The sequence below is a fragment of the Corylus avellana genome, chromosome 4 (assembly GCF_965113065.1).
Source record: "Corylus avellana chromosome 4, dhCorAvel1.hap1.2, whole genome shotgun sequence".
NCBI lineage: Eukaryota > Viridiplantae > Streptophyta > Magnoliopsida > Fagales > Betulaceae > Corylus > Corylus avellana.
The window spans coordinates 8462106-8485777 of NC_142493.1; the positions used below are offsets into that span (position 1 = coordinate 8462106).

At 36.9% G+C, this 23672-nt stretch overlaps 1 protein-coding gene across 7 annotated transcripts in view; it reads right to left on the reverse strand.

Moving 5' to 3' along the window:
- Positions 1–3996: 3996 nt before the first annotated feature.
- Positions 3997–23672, reverse strand: part of LOC132177009 (MADS-box protein JOINTLESS) — a 53350-nt gene continuing 33674 nt past the window's right edge. For 2 of the 7 annotated variants that reach the window (XM_088515134.1, XM_059589199.2), the window contains exons 4-9: positions 8969–9030; positions 8779–8878; positions 8662–8703; positions 5819–5857; positions 5606–5745; positions 3997–4276 (exon numbers count right to left, since the gene is read on the reverse strand). In XM_088515134.1, coding sequence (XP_088371260.1) covers positions 4258–4276; positions 5606–5745; positions 5819–5857; positions 8662–8703; positions 8779–8878; positions 8969–9030 — 402 coding nt within the window. In that variant the 3' untranslated portion in view covers positions 3997–4257. The remainder of the gene's footprint in view (positions 4277–5605; positions 5746–5818; positions 5858–8661; positions 8704–8778; positions 8879–8968; positions 9031–23672) is intronic. The other 5 variants (XM_088515139.1, XM_088515136.1, XM_088515135.1 and 2 more) reach the window with 5 other exon arrangements.

Sequence of the window (23672 nt, forward strand, 5' to 3'; positions counted from 1 at the left end):
TTCACTTTCTCCCTTTCGTTAAGATTTTCTTTGAAATCCTAACGGAAAATTGTGAAATTCCTAAAATACCCTCAATTTTTATTAAAAAATAAATTTTTATTAAAAAAAAAATGAAAAGAAAAGACCCAAGTGACCCACTTTGGGTGTGGGTCACTTTTGTGACCCATTTCGAGGGTCACCTAGAGGGTCACAAGATTGACTATCAGCACAGACCCTTCATTGGGTCGTGACCCATTGGGGGTCACCAATGTGACCCATCGTGGGTCACCTTATTATTATTATTATTATTTTAATATAATCATTATAATAATAATTTTTTATTTGTAAATAAGAATAAATTTTAAATTTTTACAAATTGTAGGGGTATAAAGGTATTTTAATCATTCTACTGTTTGATTTTACTCCAATATCGAACGGTAGGAGGTATTTGGAACGAAACGAAAGTTAGATACACCAAAGTGAGAGATTTTAAACAATAGAGGGGTGTCTGCAAAAGACGCGTAAGTTTGTAGGGGTAAGTAAAGTTTTCTCCATTTTTTTTAATAATAAATATTTATTTTTTAATAAAAAATATGGTGTTTTAGGAATTTCACACCCCTCCGTTATAATTTCCTGTGAAATCCTAACAGAAGGGGGTAACTAAAACGAAACGAAAGTTCAATACACTAAAGTGTGAGATTTTAAGCAAAGGAGAGGTGTTTGCAAAATGCGCGACACCCCTCAATTTTTATTTTTTTTTGAATATTTTATTTTCTCATAATTACCATGGTTTGGCAATTTCCCAATATATTAAATATTTAACTTAAATAGAAGGTGAATCGTGAATTGACAGGAGTCAAAACACGTAGAATATTTACTTTAAATTAGAAGTGTGCAATGGAGACAGAGTTTGAACTCAAGACCTCTACTTTTATACGATGTTAAATCACCACTTATTCCAAAAGCTTAAGCTTATAGAAAGAGAAAAATTTAATCATTTAATTAATACTTTAATAACTCATTTTCATATTTCCCTTTCTGGTCACAAACCAAACATTAATAAAAAATAAAATAAAAGCTATTTGAACTATTACTTAATTTACTTCTATGTATTTTCTATTTATTTTAAAGCTCCTTAATATAAAACATAGCTACAATATGTCCATTTCTCATTTCCTTTTCGTTAATTTGCGTTTGTCATCAAAAGAAAAACTACAAGCATTCATAAGTTCTTGCTTTATACCATTAATTCATGTCAGAAACATTATACACATAGAGTAAATTATTTGGTACCTCTAATTCACGGAATACAAAATCTAATGTAGTCGTTCCACATGCCTTCGCTCTTGAGTGTTCAACATCCTGTTCCCAGTGATGGAGTAAGCTACTAGAGCAGTACTTACTATACCCGCAATCCAAGTGCCTCACCGCTCAAGAAAACGAGAGAACGAGAGAGAGAGAGAGCTTGTATGGATATACACACGACATTCTGTATCAAGAATGATTTCCCACTCCATAGAAAAATCTTGTTCTTTTCTTATTACACACCATATGCATATTCCATACATTTATAACCAAGCCATCACTATATAGAGTAATGCCAAGTATTATTATGTGGAGTAGTGCAAAGTATTACCCTTGGGCATTACAACAAGCCTGTACATATGGTGGGTAGGTAAACGACTGCGGGCGGAACTAGAATATTGAGTTTGGGGATATTGGGGGGTCAAAAGCTAATTTTTAAGAGTATTTTTAAAATTCATTTTTTTTTGGGGGGGGGGGACCACCCCTTGGCTTGGAGGGCTGGGGACACCCCCAAGGCCTGAGGTGGTTCCGCCTCTCCTACTATGGGCACCAACATTTCCTACATTCAAAAATTTCAAATATTAAATAGAGGGGCGCCCACAAATTAGGGCTGAAAAGGCGAACGGACGGGCAGTTATTAACCACCCAACTTTACAAACCGCTAATCGCTTTTGAAGGCGGTTAGAAAAACCTTTAACTGTAACCATCTAGGCGGTTAACAGTTTTCATTAGCTTATATATATATATATTACCATAGAAATAACGTTGTTTTGATTTTTTCTTTTAATTTTTAATTTTTAACTTTTAAAAAGCAGTTAGCGGTTATTAAGGTTATTAACTGTTAACTGTCAATTAACCACCTTAACCGTTTAGGCGGTTGGCGAATTTTAATAACCACATTTTCACTCCTGGGCCACAATGGTCATGCCCATCGATTCCTAAACAAACTCCCAAACCTAGAAAGTGAATGATATGCAAATTGTACGTAATGTATGAAAACATGAACAATGCAACCATACGTGCACATGAATTGCAAAGCACTGAACCATGGTTTTATGCAATTTTGAAAGATATGATCCAAATTCAAGTAATCATCCTTATGAAGGCACACATATGATTGAGCATGATAAGATCCAATACATGTGAGCCAAACAAAAATTAGGAAAAGAACTCACATGTCAAACCTTTAGAGTTCACAATACAAAGAGCACATGTTCGATCATGTTATTTAGAAACTCTAGCAAAAACACACAATCATGTCTTATCCATGACCATAACCTTAAAAACATTTGAACAATCATGTTCTCTCAATTAAACATCCAAATTAAACAGAATATTTTAAAAATCATCCATCAAATAATGTAATGAATTTCATCAATGCACACACAAGGTTTATGCTATCTCGAGAAACATCTCAAAGACACGCAGTCAAGCAATGTTAGTGAACTCACTTAATTGGTCCCCAATGCATAATGAAGTACACAATCCCATGAGTTTCAAAATGATCAAAACAAGGTTTTAGAGAATTTCAAAATCATACACCAAATCAATTTTTCTATAAAGTCCACAATGATCACAAAAACAATGAAACAAAGTAGAAGTTAAAAGAAAATCGGTTTGGCACCAAATCCTCACAAAAATCTCATTGTGGCATTTTATCACGCATGTGGTGTGCATTAAAAAAAAAAAATTGAAATTCAAGTAAAATCAAGCAAAATCTTGCAAAGTTTCCTCAATACAGTCTCAAACATGGCAAACAACCATTCCCAAATCATTAAACCAATGAGAGATGCATGTATCACGAAATGCCAACAAATCTGAAACCCAGGATTATAAACTCCGAGAAGAAATAAAAAACTCAAACCAAGGAATGAGTGAAAATCACTAACCAAATACGGATTGAATGGAGGAATGAGCTTTTATGAAGAACACCAATGCCATATACCTCATATCTATGGGTGATAGACACAATAACAACCCAAATCCCAAAATGAGAAAATAAGAGTGATTTTCGGGTTTTTGAAACTCAAATCATTTCAGATCCCGCTACCCTTATCTAGACGGGAAGAGGACATGTTCGGACACAGCTTCGAGTTGTGCGGTCACCAGTGCCCAAAGAATACTTTACACTCAAAATCTCACCAAAAAAAATTCCCTCCCCTGATTACAATGCCCTGGACATAATGCACAGATGAATTACATCAACACATGAATGGTCAAATATGAATGCTATTACACAACAATTTCATATATACATTTGTAAACAATGATATGACACTTTCAATTCCTCCGATGGACAAAATTTATACACACAGTGCAATCAAGATATGATCAAATGAATCATGAATCAAGTGCATTAGTTAATTTATTCCAAATCATGAGTCATAAGACACATCAATCAAGCAACATATATATGCACATACATTAATATTCCATCAACATCATTTATTTCTCATGTCAAAATAATGATTTATAACTTCGTGTAAGTGTTCAGAACATTCACTCACTCACCATTCGCTCATGCACTAAAACCTTCCTTTCCATTTTCCTGTTTTTCCCTTTTTCCTTTTTTTTAGTACCTTTATTTTTTCCTCTAACACAGAAAACAATTGCAAAAAGGAAACATGCAAAACTTGCTTAGCTTCTAATCACCCATTACCAGACGTGATTGTGATGATCATATAAAGATTTGCTTAGGTTCTAACTCTGCAATTCCAATATATGTTCCCAAAAATAGGTCGAGACATAATAGCTCATTGTATGCATTCTCCTGAAATCAGTCTCAATGGTACATTTATTAAGCATCTATTTGATCACCATATTCATATGCGGTACTTTCTTTGATCACCTTGCGGAAATAAATTGGGCTTACAAGAATTTTTCTACAACAGTGAGCTTGGTTTTATTTGGACAAATGATTGTTTTGCAGTTGACAAAATGCGTATCCATCTACTCTTCTTTTATTTTTCAACGTCAGTTACGGAAAGGTAACCTGCAAGACATAGAAATATATAAACGTAAATAGTATCTCTCCCATAGCAGCATGGTATGTCTTGGCATCTTGTCACCAACCAAAGCTATTGAATATAAGAATATATATTATTCTTATATTCCTAGAAAATAAAAGCCTAAATGTTAAAAGAATATATCGTTATAACACTAAATAGTTAAACGCAAGGACAAATATCGATATCCATCTGTTTGGTCAAGTTGCTGTATCGAAAGTAAAACTATATGCTAGGTAATATCGAAAGTATCCCTGGATAGGCTGGATTGAATTCTTAATACAGTAAGTACATATTATAACCAGAAAACCAGACAAACAAAATTAGTGTTGTAATTGTTAGTTTTTATGTTTGGTAATTCAGAGTCCAAAAAGTGTAATTTCTTCTCGGTTGAAGCTACGTTTGCAAGAGCGTTCGTTGGCTTCCGAACGGTAGCATTTCATAGTAAAACCTGAGAACTCCGTTCGCTGGACCGTTCGAATGGATGACGTACATAGTGAAACCCGAGAACTCTGTTCGCTGGACCGTTCGAACGGATGAAGTATGTAGTGAAACCCGAGAGCTTCGTTTGCTGCATGTTCGCAAGTCCGTCCGAAAGGGTGAAGCCGCGTCTGAACGAAAGTCAATTCTATCCGAACAGAAGTATGTTGTTGCCGCATTAGGGTTTTCTAATTTTAGTGTGGATTTCTATAAATCCCTAGTTATGTTCGAGCATCACCGTTAACCGTTCGAACGCAGTCGCAAATTTTCCATAATAAGGTTTTCTATTTTACAAAAGAAACCTAATTCTCAATTGCCTATATAAAGGGTTCTACAAAGCACGAGTTTTCCAAGCAATTAAGGGGGCAAATTCTATACTATGCTAAGAAGAAATTATTAGTATTCAGAGCTTCAGAACTATTTTCTTTTAGAGTGTTGCTGTGTTTGAGAAGCCGTTTTGTTCATCAAAGATAAGAAGTCCATTGGAGGATTCAATAAAGGAGAATCACTTCAAGAAGATTGTCGAGCTATGAGACAAGCGGGAAGCTTGTTGATCTTACAGAGCCTAGGATTTGGAAAGGGTTGTAAGTGTCCTTATGTCTGTAATCTGGATTTTCTTATAGTGATTTCCTGAGTTTTGCTGTCACGGAGAAGTTTTACTTTTAGAGAGTTTTCTAAAATATCTGTGTGTAATTGATTTACCGTTTTCTATTATATTTGCTAAATGTTTGCATGATTCATATTTTTAATTCCACATATTTTGGGATAAACACCTATTCACCCGTCTAGGTGTATTTGGAGTCTGTTTTATATTTTCAGTAATGTTGCAAACTTACCCCAACTTGAGAGAAGTGCCATCGATGTGTTGGTCTTGGAAATCCGGAGGATCTGCTGAACTGCAAATATTGGTGGTCGACTCAGATGAGTGACCTTGTTCAATTACATTTGTTATAATGTTAAACTGATTTTCCATCTGCTGAAAAGAGACATTTTCAACTGTTGAGAAAGTAGGGAAACAACGAAAAAGAAAGAAATTCATGACCTAATACCTGTTTTAGTCTCTGGTTATCCTCCATCAGTTGGCCACCCTGCATTTAAAGGGACAGCAACAAACACAACTTACAACCCAGAAACAACCTCAAAAAAACATAGGTAGGGCCAACCTCAGGCACCTACAACACATCACAAGAGAACAAAACCAACAACATAGAAACCGGCCCAAAGAGTAAAACATTTTTTAGAAATACCCCAGAACATAAAAATGTTTCTGTTAGTGAGTGAAGGGAAAAAGCCATATAGGAAACACACTGAGTATAACTTGCAAAGCAATGTCTTGGAACAAGCTCGAAATATTTCTGCTTCTTTTAGAAAATAACCACAAATTCCTCTTTTTCCCAAATCAGATAAACGTTAGCTTTGTGACAGTCCTTTCCCAAACCTTGAGCAAGCCACTACACATACAAAGACCTTGGCAAAAAGAAGACAAATGACTTTTTTTTTTTTTTTTTTTTTAATTCTTGGATGAAAAAGCGTTAGTTTACTAACCAAACAATCAGTCTACAACACACACTCCAGACTTAACTGGAACTCGGCTGTATAATTGTTAAGTGTGGGGCAATTTGTAGAAGAAGGTTATTTTCTTGTGTTTGAAGATTTATCGTGTTATCTGTATACAAAACCAAGCAGCAAATGTGATAAACTACAGCCCCAAAAGCTAATTTACACAAGATTACTCTTAAGCTTTTGCCTTTGTGAGCGGTAACTCCCCACTTCATCATCTTGCCGGAGGCCAAAACCATTCTCTACCTACCTTTTAAAACACTTTCCAGGTTAGCCATTAATGCTCTGAAGCCATATTTATCATAGAGAACTCCATCATGAAGCCACCAATCCATCCCCAACACTCGTGAACTTTATAAATTCCTTGGATGTTTCTCTAAGCTTTAGCATCTTCCTCCAACTCTAAGTACAATTTTGGGGAACTTAATCTGCCAAAAACTCTTTCCTTTTAACAGGTTATCTCTAACCCGAGCAAGCCAAAAAGAAACAGCCTTAGTGAATAAATTCCAAATATGTCTCATTAATATAGCTGATTTATTCCACTCCTCTACCCTTTTGAGACCCAAATCTCCTCCTTATTAGGTACACACACTGAATCCCAAGCTACTTTAGCTCTGGCATTCTTACTCTCATTTACCGACCATAGAAAACAATTGAATTTCTATTCAAAAATTTAAATAACTTTCTTTGCCAGGATGAATATGCTCAACCAAAGGACAAAAGAATGGAGTTGTAGTCTCCCGGCCTGAAAACGCCAACTTTTTTGATAACCAAGAGTTGGTTCATTCTGTCACCTTCTCTATTAATAAAGAGCATTCAAAGACTGTTAGCTTCCTTGAAATCAAAGGTACCCCCAACCAACAAAATTATTTAGCACACACTATATGGATTCTGCAGTCTTCAAATTTGCAGCTGAGAATATAATTAAGGAGATCATCAGCAAAGCAAAGTTGTGTCAGTTGCAATTTCACACATCTAGGATGAAAAGTAAACATTTTCTTAACCAAAGCAGCCTCTTCCAATAATCCTGTCAATACTTCCATGGCTAAAACTAGGATGGTAAAAGCGGGCGGTTATTAATTGCAATTAACCACTATCCACATATGCGATTGCGGTTAATAACCACATCCGCACGCCCTAATATATATATATATATATATATATATATATATATATATATAAACAAATACACCAAAACAACGCCATTTTGTTGTTTATCTGCTATATGCCATAATTTTAGCTCCAGAACTGCATCCCTTTTTTTTTTTTTTTTTTTTTTTTATTAGAAAAACTCCATTTTCCATCGAAAACAGCTCCACTTTGCCATATTGACTTCAGACGCGATCAATAACCTTGTTCACCAAGTGAAAAGGCAATGCCCTCCTCCACTGCATTTTCAGGTGGCTAAACAACAATTTTTTTGTTCAAATTCAATGGTTCAAAGAATGCAGACTTCTCAGCTGTCGAATAATAAACTTAATTTTAATAACATTTTTTTGAGTATTTTTCAAGAAACAAACATTCGACAATGCCTAAAAATTGTTAATTACGGTTTGAATGACATATTAGGGTTTTGACCGCATAATTAGGGTTTTACGTGCAAAGATTATGACTTTTAGTGTCTTTGTGTCTATATTAGAGTGTAATTTGCAGTGACGGTATGCAGCAATATACAGGGCATCATGGTTTGTGTATTAATTCAGTGTTAATTCTCTTCCTTTTTTGTGTTCTCTCTTAGTGTGTGTAGTTTCCAATTTTCAACACCAACTTAGTAGCCATCGACTTCTCATTCGCAAACTACCCTCTCCAATATTATAGATTTCCCACAATGCTCCGTTGTATTCCATCTCCTTTATCACCTGCATCCTCCGTTTCCAGTTCTACATTCACCCTGGCCTCTCCATTCTCCAGTCAAATCCTCCACTTCACCTTACTATTATAAGGACCCTCATCCTCCCCCTTCATATTACTACACTCCCCACCTCGATCAATACCCCATTTTCCTAGTCCATTCTTCCCAAATTTACCTCATCGCTAACCAGGATAGATGATGAATTGTTAAAAGATATTTAGTGTTAAATTAAATCATTTTTACTTTGTTTTCCACTATATGATATACTCTAATAAGTTAGCGTTGAGGGTAATAACACCCTCTAATTACCAATTAATTGCAATTGAAGCATTGCCAGTAACACTCCAAGTTAATTAAATAAATTGACTAATTTTGGGAGCGTTACATAAGAGAGCATGAAGGTGTGTTACATTCTATATTTTTTCAAAATTATAATAATTGCATGAAATGTTGTAAAAAATATGCAGTTTGAAACATGACCTTCCGCTCAAAGGCACTAATCTCTTCTCGAAATCTTTCATCCTGAAAAATGTAAAAGCTTCTCATGTTAACAGAAATTTCAGTGCTCCATTATAATGCTAGCAAACAGAGACAAACCTTTTCATTTGAAACACGGCTCAAGCCTACTTGGAGAAGTTGCTCTAGTTTCTGTAGTTCTTCTATATTCAATAGTTGGAGCTCGTCTCCCTTCATCTTCCTGTAAGGTGTAATCATTTTAACATTAATTTAATGTGTAATTTGCATGTCATTATAGTAATAACTTGATAAAGCTATGTCGTTAAAATACCTCAGTTCATGAGTCTTCTCCACGATTTCATTGCTCAACAAGATGGAGCTAGGGTTGTCATGCTAAAAGAGGACAAAGAGTTGCCATTCATGAAGATTTTTAGTATATGGTCTGTATGCAAGCAATAGTTGCTAAATTATCTAGGCATTTCTTACCTTTCATTAGAAAGATTTTTAGTAGTTTGTTCTCAAGGTTGTCCCAGAAAATGCATCTAGCTTTCATATTATGGTACCACTTTCTTTTATATGCAAGTTTCAAAGATTTTCATTAAAATTTTAGATAACAGTCTAATAACAATCTTGAATCATGATTCCTTACAACAATGATACAGCTACCTGCATTAACATTTTTGTACCAATTAAGGAAATAAGACTAAAAAACTATGTAAATAATGTAAACCCATAAGTTTAGAGCTATAAATCAACTATTTGAAGAAACTTGTGAGGTTTCTATTGTTAATCATAATATAAAATCCCAAAAGGGCCAACAGCCTATGTTATGGAAGGGATTGTAAGGAAATGAAGGGAGGCCGGTTTTTTGGAAGTATCAAGTGCATATTTGTTATGCGGATGGCCAAATTATCTCCTTGATGCTTAAGAATTGAGACTATAAAGGCTTTTGTGGAAAAGATAGTAGATGGGGCTATGATGCAACGTGACTTGGTGGGCGGCAGCGAATAACAACAGTAATGAACGGATAGGTACTTCTAGATCTTGAGACTATCAAGAGATCTAAGAAATCTTCTTCATAAAAGCTAGATACTCTCTAGGTTTTGAAGGAAACAAAGAAGAAACTCAACTCTGAGTAATTCTTATTAAACAAAATCAATAATAATCCAAATCTGCTATTTAGGAGGCTATAAGTGTTGTGACAAATGCAAATTCCAAGATCACCAAAGAAATAGAAAAGTACAGAATAGAAAAATAACACAACCACACAAAACACCAAGATTTAAGTGGTTCGGCTTAACAAGCCTACTTCCACTGGTGGAGACGATCCAGGAGAAATTCACTAACAAAAGAGTGGAGTACAAAGAGTAGTACAAATAAAACCACTTAAACCCAAAAGCCCCAATACACTCCAATCTCACTCAAAAGAGAATTAAATACAAAAGAGAAAATATTTTCTAAAATTCTCTAAGCTTTTCAGCATTCCAAATGTGAGATCAAACTGAAGAAAAATGGTGTATCTTCTTCTCTCTGCAGCAGAAGCCTCTCCCTCTCTCTCTCTCTCTCGGCAACTTCAGTTTTTTCTTCTTTCTCTCTTTTTGACCAAATGGCTTCAATAATAAAACAACAAAGCCTTTTCACAAAGCTTCTAGAAGAAGCTCAATAAATGGAGAGACAAAATGGACGTGTAGGAGAGAAACACAAGTCAAAAAGTATGGGATGCCTTAATGGTTTGGCGCCCACGGTAAGGTTGAATAAGAAATGCAAGTCACCTCTTCTAACAAATCTCTACTTTGACTTGAATTTCATCAAGTCTTCAACACAAATCTCCTCAAGACGTCTCCTCCAACACCCCTAAGGGTAATTACAAACGACAAGCACCAATCAAGCCCAAGCAATGCTTGAACTTGAGGAACGGAAGTGGCTTAGTCAACATGTCTACTGGATTTTCCGTCGTAGCAATTTTCTTTACTATGATATCACCTTGTGTCACGACCTCCCGAAGAAAATGATATCTGACATCAATGTGTTTGGTCCTCTCATGATACATTTGATTTTTGGTCAAATGTATTGCGCTTTGGCTATCACAAAATACAGCAGTCTCATCTTGCTGCAAACCTAGATCACCAACCAAACCTCTGAGCCAAATTGCTTCTTTCATTGCCTCTGTTGCTGCCATATACTCTGCCTCTGTAGTGGACAAAGCAACTATCAACTGTAAAGTCGCTTTCCAACTAATGGCACACCCCGAGAGAGTGAAAACAAAACTTGTCAGAGATCTTATTTTATCCAAATCAGTAGCATAATCTGAATCAACATAACCGGTTACATTCGAACTGATACTACTGCCTTTATCATAGACTAAACCAACATCTGTAGTGCCCTATAAATAACGAAGTATCCATTTCACTGCCTGCCAGTGAACCTTGCCCGGATTCGCCATGTAGCGACTAACAACACTGACTGCCTGTGAAATATCTGGACGAGTGCACACCATAGCATACATGATGCTCCCAACTGCACTGGAGTAAGGAACACATGACATGAACTGCTCCTCCTCCTCACTCTGGGGTACTAACGCTGCTGAAAGTCTAAAATGAGCTGCAAGTGGAGTACTCACTAGTTTAGAATTATGCATATCAAAGCATTCAAGTACTTTCTCAAATGTACTTTTTCTGTGACAAGTACAACTTTCCCGTTTTTCTATCCCTATGAATCTCCATACCAAGGATTTTCTTCGTAGCACCCAAATCCTTCATTTCAAACTCATCACTCAACATAGATTTCAATCTCTTAATCTCCAACATGCTTTTATCAGCAATAACTAATAAGCATGTCATCCACATAGAGTAACAAATAAACAAAAGAACCATAAGAGAATTGCTTGTAATGCACACAGCTGTCATAGCTACTTCTTGTGTAACTATGTCTGATCATAAAGCTGTCAAGGCGCTTGTACCACTGTCTTGGAGATTGTTTTCAACTATACAACGACCTCCTCAACTGACAAACATGATCTTCTTTACCTTCAGCAATGAACCCTTATGGCTAATGCATGTAAATGGTTTTCTCAAGCTCACCATACAGAAATGCAGTTTTCACATCAAGTTGCTCAAGTTCCAAATCATTTAGAGCAACCATGGCAAGCAAAACGCGAATAGAACTATGTCTCACAACAGGAGAGAAAACTTCATTGAAGTCCATACCTTCTCTCTGACTATAGCCCTTTGCTACCAAACGTGCCTTGAACCTTGCATCTTCAACACCTAGGATTCCTTCCTTTTTCTTGAAGGTCCATTTGCAACCAACAGTTTTAGCGCCTTTAGGCAATTTCACCAATTCCCATGTTTGGTTCTTATGAAGAGACTCAATCTCCTCATTCATGGCAATAGCCCATTGAGTAGACTCACTACTTGTGACAGCTTCTGAGTAAATGGAAGACTCCTGGACTGCAGTGTCCTCTGCCACAGTAAGTGCATATGCTACCAAATCTGCATAGCCATATCTCTGAGGTGGCCTAATCTACCTCCTCTGTCTACAAGCAGCAATACTGGTCTCTTCATCTTCTTGTGGATCATCATCACCAGAATTGGAATCATGAACATTTGTAACAGGCTGATCTTGAGTGTTATCTCGCACACCTTGTGAAGCCTCCACCTGACGTTCCACCTCCTTGCTAGAACCCTGCTCCTTTCCTACAGAAACAATAGACTCATTTCTCGGGTAAAACATGACAGATTCATCAAATGCAACATCTCTACTGACTATAAACTTAGGTGATTTAGGATCAGAACATCACAATCTATATCCCTTCACCCCATCCACATAGCCTAGAAATATACATTTCTTTGACCTAGGCTCAAGCTTACCATCATTCACATGACAATAAGCCGAACATTCAAAAGTTTTTAAAAATGAATAATTAGCAGGAATACCAGACCATACCTCATAAGGAGTTTTACAATCAATGGCTGTTGATGGAGAACGGTTGACCAAATAGCAAGCAGTATTGACCGCCTCAGTCCAAAAATCTCTAAACAACCCGGCATTTGAAAGTAAGCAATGCGCTCTCTCCAAAATAGTCTTGTTCATCCACTCAGTAACCCTATTTTGCTATGGAGTATGACTAACTGTGCGATGTCTAGCGATGCCTTCATCTTTTCAGAATTTATTAAATTCACTACCACAAAATTCCATGCCGTTGTCTGTTCTGAGTCGCTTGATTTTCTTCCCAATCTGATTCTCAATTAATGTCTTCCATTGCTTGAAAGTGACAAACACATTACTTTTTTTCTTCAAAAAATACACCCAGACTTTTCTCGAATAATCATCAATAAATGTAACAAAGTATCGAGCACTACCTTTTGATGGAACCTGAGAGGGACCCCATAGATCTGAATGGATATAATCCAATGTACCACTTGTTCTGTGGATGCCTGTACTGAACTTGACTCTGCACTGTTTCTCGAACACACAATGCTCACAAAAGTCAAGAAATCCTGTTTTCTGGTCACAAAGCAAACCCCGTTTGCTCAGGATTGTCATACCCCTCTCACTCAAATGACCCAACCGCATATGCCATAACCGGGTAGTGTCTGAATCTGGATCATTTGAAGAAGACACAGCAGCTGAACTTGGTACCGTACTACCCTGAAGAAAGTAGAGGCCATCAACCTTGTTACCTTTCATTATCACCAATGAGCCTTTGCTAACCCGAATGACTCCACCTTCACTGAAATACTTGTATCCAAGGGAGTCCAAAGTGCCCAATAAAATAAGATTTTTCTTCAAATCTGGTATATGTCGAACATTCGTCAAAGTCCTCACAATCCCATCATGCATCCTAATTCTGATTGTACCAATACCAATAATCTTGTAGGCAACATTATTTCCCATCAAGACTGAACCACCATTGACTGAATCATAAGTAGTAAACCAATCCCTTTTAGGGGACATATGAAATGTACAAGTAGTATCAAGGACCCACTTGTCGTGAGAACGATCATTAGAAATGGTAACTGCAAGGACAAGGTCTGAGCCCTTAAAATTTCCTTCGACAACACCAGCCACAGAAGAGGAACTTTGCTTGTCACCTTCCTCTTTATTTTTCAAGTTCGGACACTTGGATTTATAATGCCCATACTTTTTACAGTAGTAACACTTTACTTTCTTCTTTGACCTGGACTGCGATCGGCCTCTTGATTTACCTTTATCCGAATCCCTCTCACTAGATCGACCTCTAAAATTAGAAGAATTTTCTGAACAACCTTTAACAAATAAACCCCCTGCCTGATTATCACTACCTTTACTATTCAATCTTGTCCTCAACTCCATATAATTTAAAGCAAATTTAACATCAGCTAAGGAGATAGTATCTCTACCGTACAACATTGAATTAAAAAAATTATCAAAGACATCTGGTAGTGAACACAACAAAATCAGGGCATGATCCTCATCATCTACTTTAATATCAATATTTTTCAGATCCAAAATAATTCTATTAAAGTCATCAAGATGATCACAAAGAGGCATACCTTATTTCATCTTGAGGGTATATAACCATTGCTTCAAATACAATCGGTTAGTGAAGGATTTCGTCATGTACAAGCTCTCCAGCTTCTTCCAAAGTCCAGCGGCTGTTTCTTCATCGGCAACTTCTCTTAAAACTCCATCTGAAAGAGACAACAAAATTGCACCATGAACTTTTTCTTCAAGTTCCTTCCTTTCCTCCGTTGATAATGTTGATGGCAACTCGCCATCCAAAATCTTCGCCAAGCCTTGTTGTCGTAACAAAGCTTGCATTTTGATGCGCCAAAGGCTGAAACTATTTTGACCATCAAACTTCTCTACTTCAAATTTTGCAGTAGCCATCCTGCCAAATAAATACCCGAGCTCGGATACCAATTTGTTGTGACAAATGCAAATTCCAAGATCACCAAAGAAGTAGAAAAGTATAGAATAGAAAAATAACACAACCACACAAGACACCAAGATTTAAGTGGTTCGGCTTAACAAGCCTACATCCACAGGCGGAGACAATCCAAAAGAAATTTACTAACAAAAGAGTGGAGTACAAAAAGTAGTACGAATAAAACCACTCAAACCCAAAAACCTCAATACACCCCAATCTCACTCAAAAGAGAATTAAATACAAAAGAGAATATTCTCTAAAATTCTCTAAGCTCTTCAGCATTCCAAATGTGAGATCAAACTGAAAAAAAATGGTGTATCTTCTTCTCTCTTCAGCACAAGCCTCTCTCTCTCTCTCTCTCTCTTGGCAACTTTAGTTTTTTCTTCTTTCTCTCTTTTTGACCGAATGGCTTCAATAATAAAACAGCAAAGCCTTTTCACAAAGCTTCTAGAAGAAGCTCAATAAATGGAGAGACAAAATGGACGTGTAGGAGAGAAACACAAGTCAAAAAGTATGGGATGCCTTAATGGTTTGGGGCCCACGGTAAGGTTGAAGAAGAAATGCAAGTCACCTCTTCTAACAATAAGCATGTATTTATAGCCCCAAGACTCCTAAACCTAATAAAACTACGAATTAGAATCGGCTGGATGAACGGCTTCCTACCCGTCCGGACGGTGGTCCCTAAGGCTGTATCAACAACATTCCGATCTACACTAGGGTAGAAGCTGGGTTGCAGAGTTTCGTCCTCTGTGATCATATTAGAATTCTTAAATTCTATTTTTGTATTCTATTTAAACATGTTGGTTCTCTTTATTCATGGTCGGGTCGTATGTGACACTTCCCATTTTGGATCAGTAGTGGACTAACATGAGAATGAATTTTGTGTTGGGATTACTAAGGATACAAGGAGATAATGATTCCATTTTTGTTGTGGTCGATCAGTTTTCGTAGATGACTCACTATAATTATGCATGCAAGAAAACTTATGATGTGGTGAATGTCGCTCAATTGTATTTTCGGAAGGTGTGTCGACTTTATGAATTCCATTGTTCATTGTTTCTGATCGGGAGAAATTGGGTTTCTTAGCTATTTTTGGAGATGTTTGTGGAGATTGTCCATCACAAAGCTCGATTTTGGCAGTGCCTACCATCTTCAAACCAATTAGCAAATGGAGGGTGTTAACCGTTTGTTGGGAGATTTGCTTTGGTGCTTGGTTGGTGAAGATATCAAGTCATGGGATCAATAATTATTTCAAGTTGAGTTCATTAACAATCAGTCTACAAATAGGAGCATCAGTTTTTGTCCTTTCTATATTGTCTACGGAACTAACCCTCGTGGACTATTAGATTTAGCACCTATTCTTGATTTGAAGCAGGTGAATGCTAAAGTCTCTTATTAGTTAGATTCAGGAAGTTCACAAGGTTGTGGCTAAGTACAAAGTAATTTCTGAACAGAAGAGATGTGTTGTAGAATTTGAGGAAGGTAATTTTGTTTGGGTTGTCTTGACCCAAGGAGATTGGAACATTGGAGATTATTGAGAAGATCAACTCAAATGCGTACTGGTTGAAACTTCCACACCATATCAAGACGTCCGACGTCTTCAATGTCAAAAATATTGACCCGTACATAGGAGACTCATCTGATAAGCATTCAAATTCAAGGGCAAATTCTCTCCAACTGAGAGAGGATTATGTAGATTAGGCTAGCTTGAATTCATGAGGAAAATAGGAGAAGATGTGCATGTTCGAACTGCTAGATGATTTTAGGACAAACTTCCAAGGAGTCTTACTTGATGGCCACTCGCTATCAATCCAAAAAGGTTATTCATGTGATAGTCTTAAATAGTAGCACCTACATAATACTTGTACAATCTACCCAGCCAATGTCAGATTTACTTGTTAGGATGTCACAATTTCCTCTGCTCAAATCCTTAACGTCCTCTTCAAGGTCGAACGTCATGTTGTACTGACTTAACAACACAAGGTATTACTAATTGGCTCTCATACTATTTGTCATGAGGTATGGAAAGCACTAGCCATATTTTGTTATTACTCCAAAGAAACTAGTCAAAACTACAATTCGAGCTCCTTGAAATCACTTATAATTCCAAGTCACACCAATTAAAGAACTAATGCAGCCCTACTTGGTGGGTTGGAGCGAAGAACAACAATAAAGCAACGGATAGGTAATTCTAGATCTTGAGTCTATCAATGATCTGAGAATTCTTCTTGAAAAGCTAGATACTCTCTAGGTTTTGAATGAAAAAGAGGAATAAACTCAACTATGAGTAATTCTAATTAATAAAAATCAATAATCAATATAAACTCCTCTTTCTCTAGAGACTATAAGCATATATTTATAGCCCAAAACCCTAAACCTAGTAAAATATGACATAAATACCCCAAAAACCCTAAACCTAATAAAATAACGAAATAAAGACTCCCAAAACCCAAAACCTAATAAAATAACAACATAGAGTCGGCTAGAAAATAAAACAAACTAACGGCGCTCGACCGGACGGGACATATGGTCGTCCGAACAGCCACAACACTTAAACGACAAAAACATGAAATAACATATGAGATCAAAATACACTCTGATCTACATCATTCTCCCTAGGTTGGAGAGAATTCTTCCTCGAATTCGGCCGATTCTTCCCACGGTCCTTCGGCTGTCCAGTCAGCTCATTTCATCCTCCTCTTCTCAAAATCACAACAAGGCCACACCTCAAAATAAAGATGATGGCCCGCACCGCACCTTGCCGAGTAGACTTGCCAAGCTTTGCTTGTACCTTGCCCTTCCCAAATGCCATGAGAATCCCCAAAGAACTCACAAAGACCCTTTCACTCTTTGATAGAAAAAGTCATCTCTACCCCATAGATCTCATCCCAACTTTGGTTAAAAGATTTTGACAAGATAGCATCTACTCCAAGGAAATCAACTTTCAAATCAAAGATTTCTCTTTCAGGACTTTCATCAAACACGTGGTGTATAGAACTCACCTCTTTGTCGGGATAGATGTCATAGATTGGTGGAGAGGCCCAATCTACTGAGCAATCTTCTTCAATAAATCCATCTTCCTCCACCACAACTGATTGACTCCTGATCTCCGTCGCCTCTCTAGGCACCATCTCCGCCATCTTCCTAGGTACTTTTTTTTGTGAATTTTTTATTTTTTATTTTTTGTGTCACCAAGAACTCTTTTGTTTGCAAGCAACCTTGAAATTCCAGTACATCGAGTTTGAATCTACTCACCCGCTGATTGCAATGAGCTTGTGCAAGGTGTTGACATCCGTGCATTCGCCACTCCGCAAACGGGTTTCTAGATCCACACCCTTTTTTTTTTATAAGTAATAATGATATAAAAAGCGCAAAGGGGCGCAACCCACATACACGGGAAGTATAAGCAGAGAGCGCCTAGAAGGGAGAGAAATGAAAAAGAAAATCAGAAAAACTAATCACTAAAGGAGCTAGCCAAGCGGCCGTCCACACCCTTTGTGACCACACAGGTTGGATATTCCAGTAGTGACATCTTCAATTTGATCCCTCATAGCCGTGAATTGATTCTCCACATGTTACCAACATTCAGCGATAGATTTGCCTTCCGCCTCTGAAAATTGAGGTATTGGTTGGAGACGACAATTGTTCAGCCCACCACCCATGTGCCGCAGATGAATCGCTAGTTGCTCCTTACGTGCTGTCTTCGTGCACACGCGAACCTCGTTCATATCTGCCAGATAGTCGCTCCTCCGCATTCTTGAAAAGTAACTTGAGCTCTGATACCAACTGATGCAGCCCGACTTGGTGCGTTGCCGCAAAGAACACCAATAAAGCAGCAGATAAGTAATTCTAGATCTTTAGTCTATCAATGATGTGAGAATTCTTCTTTAAAAGCTAGATACTCTCTTGGTTTTGCAGGAAAAAGAGGAATAAACTCAACTATGAGTAATTCTCATTAATAAAAATCAATAATCAACATAAACTCCCTTTTCTCTAGAGGCTATAAGCATATATTTATAGCATAAAACCCTAAACTTAATAAAATATGACATAAATACCCCCAAAACCCTAAACCTAATAAAATAATGAAATAAAGACTCTAAAAAACCTCACCCTAATAAAATAACAACATAAAGTCGGCTAGAAAATAAAACAAAATGACGGCGCCAGTCCGAAAGGAACATATGGCTGTCTGGACAGCCACGACACTTAAATGATAAAAACATGAAATAACATATGGGATCGGAATACACTTCGATCTACATCAAGAACCAATTTGGAATTTAGCATCTATGTAAAACCTTTACAATCGACGCATCCAATGTGGGATTAACTTTTTTAAGTGTCACAATTTTCAAAATTACTTTGTATGAAATAACTTATATTTTTATTATTTTTTTTTATAAACATCATAAAGAAAGTAATGATGAAGTTACATGATCAATGGTTAAATTATAGAAACTTAGGATTTTTCATGGTAAATCCATTAATGTTATTGTTAGAAGAGTTATTAGGGTTTGTAACAATCATTAATAGGGTTTGAGCGATGTTTTGGCCATTGTGTGGTAGGCTACGTAACAATTTGAATAGCCTCCATCTTTTGTGCCTAAATCATTCATGCAAGCTAAAAAATGGTATCAGAGCCTTTGGGTTTAGATCCTTTTTCTAATAGTTTCGTTTGTAGTTTTTTTTTTTCTTCGCTTGGTTAAACTTTTAGTACTTGGTGTTAGTGACTGACCCTCTGGTGGCAACACTGCCCATGTGGGCTTTGTTTCCACACGGGTAGTGCCGTAATAGAGCTATAAAAGAGCTATTCGTTGTGAGGAAAAAAAAAAGGGGAAACTACCTTTTGCTCCTATGAACTATAGCGCATTGGCACTTTCCCCCCATGAACTGCCAAATGTACTACTTTGCCCCCATGAACTACAATTTTATACCCAAAACCCCCTTCCATCAATCAAAGCCGTTAACTCAAACGGCCAACCCATCACTTTGCATCACTTTGCCCCTATGAACTATAACGCATTGAAACTTTGTCCCCATGAACTACAACGCATTGTTACTTTGACCATCTGCGTTAACGGCTTTGACTGACGGAAGGAGGCTTTGGGCACAAAATGGTAGTTCATGGGAGAAAGTAGTACAGTTGGCAATTCATGGGAAGAAAGTGCCAAGGCATTGTAGTTCATAAGGGCAGAAGGTAGTTTCCCCTAAAAAAATAAAGAATCCGTGGATGAGTTTGAAAAAGAAAAAAGAGGAAAATACATTTTACCCTCCTAAACTATTCATTCATTTGCACTTTGACCTCCAATGTTTAAAAAGTGACACTTGACCCCCCCAAACTTCCAAATTGTTGCAATTCGACCATTCTGACTCTTTTTTTTTTTTTTTTCAAAATGCCCCCATCTCAAGTTTTTCTTTTTTTTCTTTTTTTTTTTTTAAAAAAAAAAAATTAAAAATTAAGGTGCAGCCGGCCACCCCAGTTGGGCTGAAGCCACCCCAGACCGGACACCCCTTTATTTTTAATTTTTCTTTTTTTTTTTAAAAAAAAGAAAAACTTGAGATGGGGGCATTTTGAGAAAAAAAAAAAAAAAAAGAGTTAGAATGGTCAAATTGCAACAATTTGGAAGTTTTGGGAGGGGGGGGGGGGCAAGTGTTACTTTTTAAACATTGGAGGTCAAAGTGCAAATGGGTGGATAGTTTAGGGGGGTAAAATGTATTTTTCCCATGAAAAAAAGTTTGCCATGTCTTTTCATAGTGGTTCTCGTGGTTGCCTATCGTGTGGTGGTTGTCGACGTTGTTGTCGCTTTGTTGGTTGACGGCTATTGTAGTCTTTTTTGGTGAATTTCTGAGTTTTCGACAGCCTTTTGGGATGTTTTCCGGCTCTATGTGATCGTCTTCGGCGAGTTTCTAGCAATTTTGTAATACTTAATGATAGTTTTAAATTTTTTTTCGGCAAGATCTAGCTTTTGGCTATTCTCTATCTTGGATAAGGATAGCTAGAGTTGTGTTTGGATCTTCTCATTCCAGGGAAAGGATAGATGGGTTTGCTGATTTTTTGATCAGTTTAGGAGGTTCGCATTGTCTCTCATCCTGCTCAAGCCAACTTTCCTTGATTTTTGTCCGGTCCATTATCTTTAACATTCGGTTCAGTTGGTTCTTTACTGTTGATTGTGTTTCTCATCCGGTTTAGTCCATTTCAGGTTCGGTTCAATTTTTTTTTGACAGGTTCAGTGCCTTCCAAGTCAGTTTAATGTCTTACAGGTCCAGTTCAATATGGTTTCAGATCAGTTTGTTAGTTTTTTGTCTAGTTCAGTTTGATTTATAACTGGTTTAGTAGTTTTCTTCCCCGTTTCAGAGGGTTTGGAGACCATTTCAGTATCTTTTACATCCGGTTTAGCCGTTTTATTTCTAATTTAGCATTGTTTAAAGCCGGTTAAGTATGTTTTTGTCTGGTTTAGTGCTGTTCTTGACTGGTTCAATGGTCTTTTGTCCAATTTCGTGCATTTAATTGCCGGTCTAGTCTTGTTTTAGCCCGGTTTGTGTTGGTTTGGGCGAGCTTCCATTGAGTTTGTTGCTCGGGGGATTAGTTCCCGTTGCAGTTGTAGTCAGTGTTGGTTGATCACAAGAAACGTGATCATTGTTGGCTGTCGAGATTTGACCAGTCTGGGTGTTTTATGGTAAGATTCGATAGACCTTGGTGTTTTACGGTGGTTTCCGACCAGTTCTTGGTGTTTTTCGGCCAGATTTTACTGGCCTTGGTGTTTTACGAGGAGATCCGACTAGCCTTGGTGTTCGTGCAGTGAGATCCAATCAACTTTTAGTGCTTTGCGGAAAGATTTGACCTTCCTTGGTGTTTTTGTAGTGACATCCAATTGACTCCTAGTGTTTTGCAATGACATTCAACCAACCATAATGTTTTGTGGTGGGTTTCGACTGGTTCTTGCTGTTTTCTAATAAGATTCTACTAGCCTTGGTATTTTGCAGTGAGTTCCGACCACCCGTTGTAGTTTTCTGACATTTTTCTACTGGCGTTGAAGCTTTTAGCGAATTTTCTTATTATTTTTTATTTTTATCTATCTTTGTATTCTGTGCTCCAAGTTGTTCCAACTTGAGGGGAATGTTCGAAGAGTTATTAGGATTTGTAAGAGTCATTAGGGTTTGAAGGATATTTTGCTCATTGTGATATTTCCCAACATCTATATAATAAGATGTGTAGTAGACTACATAACAAGTTGAATAGCCTTCACCTATTGTGTCTAAAATGCCCTTGCAAACAATAACAGTTATAAAAAAGTTTTCTAATTTTCATTTTTGGGTTAGAATTATGATGAATTCATCGTCTAGGTCACAATCTTCTCCTGTCAATAAATAACATAACGGATCTTCGGGTTTCTTTGAGGATGTGATTAGGAGTAGGTAATTTTCATGTTGTCGTTTGTATTGTTTAGGAGGTTGCAAGCATCTTCAAACTATTTATTGATTTATATTAATAAACATAAAAAAATGGTGTTGAATAATAAACTTTTTAACATTTAGTTGAGTCTTTTCATTTCATATTCTCATATGTTACTAAGTGTTTTTTCATTTCATATTTTCCTATGTTACTAAGTGAGTTGAAGAGGTTGTGCCTTTTAGTTTTTCAAGAGTTATTTTACATAAGAATTACATGGGAGTTATATGAAATGTAAATAAATAAAGTTATTGTGAAGAAGTTAGAAGGGTCATTTGTATCCTATAAATACCCATGTAAGCAAGTAATTTTATTAAATTGAATAAAGTTCAATATTCCTCTTCCTATTTTGTGTTATCTCTTAATGAGTGTTATTTCAAATTTTCAACAAATGGCCACTCCGACCGACAGTTTCTAGATCCTAGAGAAATGACCAAATTCAACCTTCCCATTTCAATTCCCTCACCTTTCCAAAGGCAATTTTGATAATTGGTGCATTCGCATCAAGGCATTGCTTGGGAGATTGTAGAAAAAGGCTATGATGAGCCTAGTGATAAAGCTTCTTTGAGTCCTAATCAAAGAGAGTCTTTTCAAATACTTCGAAAGAAGGATCAACAAGCTCTCACTCTTGATCATCAATGTTTGGATGACGCTATGTTCGAGATGGTGGCGAATGCAACCACCTCCAAGCAAGCATAGGAGATTCTTCTAAACTCCTATCAAGGAGTTGATAAAGTGAAGAAAGTTCGCCTTCAAACATTAAGAGGCGAATTTGAAGTTTTTCGAATGAAAGAATCTGAGTCAATTGTGAATTATTTTTCAAGGGTGTTGGCCATAGTAAAGCAAATGAAGAGATATGGAGAAAAATTGGAAGATGTTCGAGTCATTAAGAAGATCCTCCGTTCCTTGCAACAAAAATTTGACTATATCGTTGTAGCTATTGAAGACTCGAAAGATTTAGAAACCATGAGTATTGATCAACTTATGGGATCTCTTCAAGCCCATGAAGAAAGGCTCAACAAGAAGAAGAAAGAGCCATTGGAGCAAGTTCTAGCTACAAAACTCTTTTTCAAAGAGAAGGAATAAGAGCAAGAAAGGAGTCAAAGAGACAAGGACGAGGAAGCGGTCGTGGCCGTGGTATAGGAAGAGGAAGAAGCCCACGTAATTGGAACAATTACGAAGAAAGAGATGAAGCATCAAGAGGACGAGGACGAGAAAGTAATAGGAAGCAATATGGAAGAAGGTGTGATAAATCTTAAGTTGTATGTTATAATTGCCAAAAATATGGTCATTATACTTGGGAGTGTAGAAGTGATGCTAACAATGTTGAAGAGGAAGCCAATTATGTTGAAAGAGAGGAAGTAGAGCCCACTTTGTTGCTAGCTTATAATGGATAAGAAAGAGGAAAGAAGAACTTGTGGTATCTTGACAACGCGGCAAGCAACCATATATGTGGAGACAAAAACAAGTTTGTCGAGCTTGATGAATCGGTGAGCGGGAATGTTACTTTTGGAGACTTGTGAAAAGTTCCAATAAAAGGGAAAGGTACAATCTCAATTCTCTTGAAAAATGAAGGACAACAATTTATTACAAATGTTTATTTTGTTCCACGTATGAAAAGTAATATTTTGAGCTTGGGACAACTCTTGGAAAAAGACTATGAAATTTATA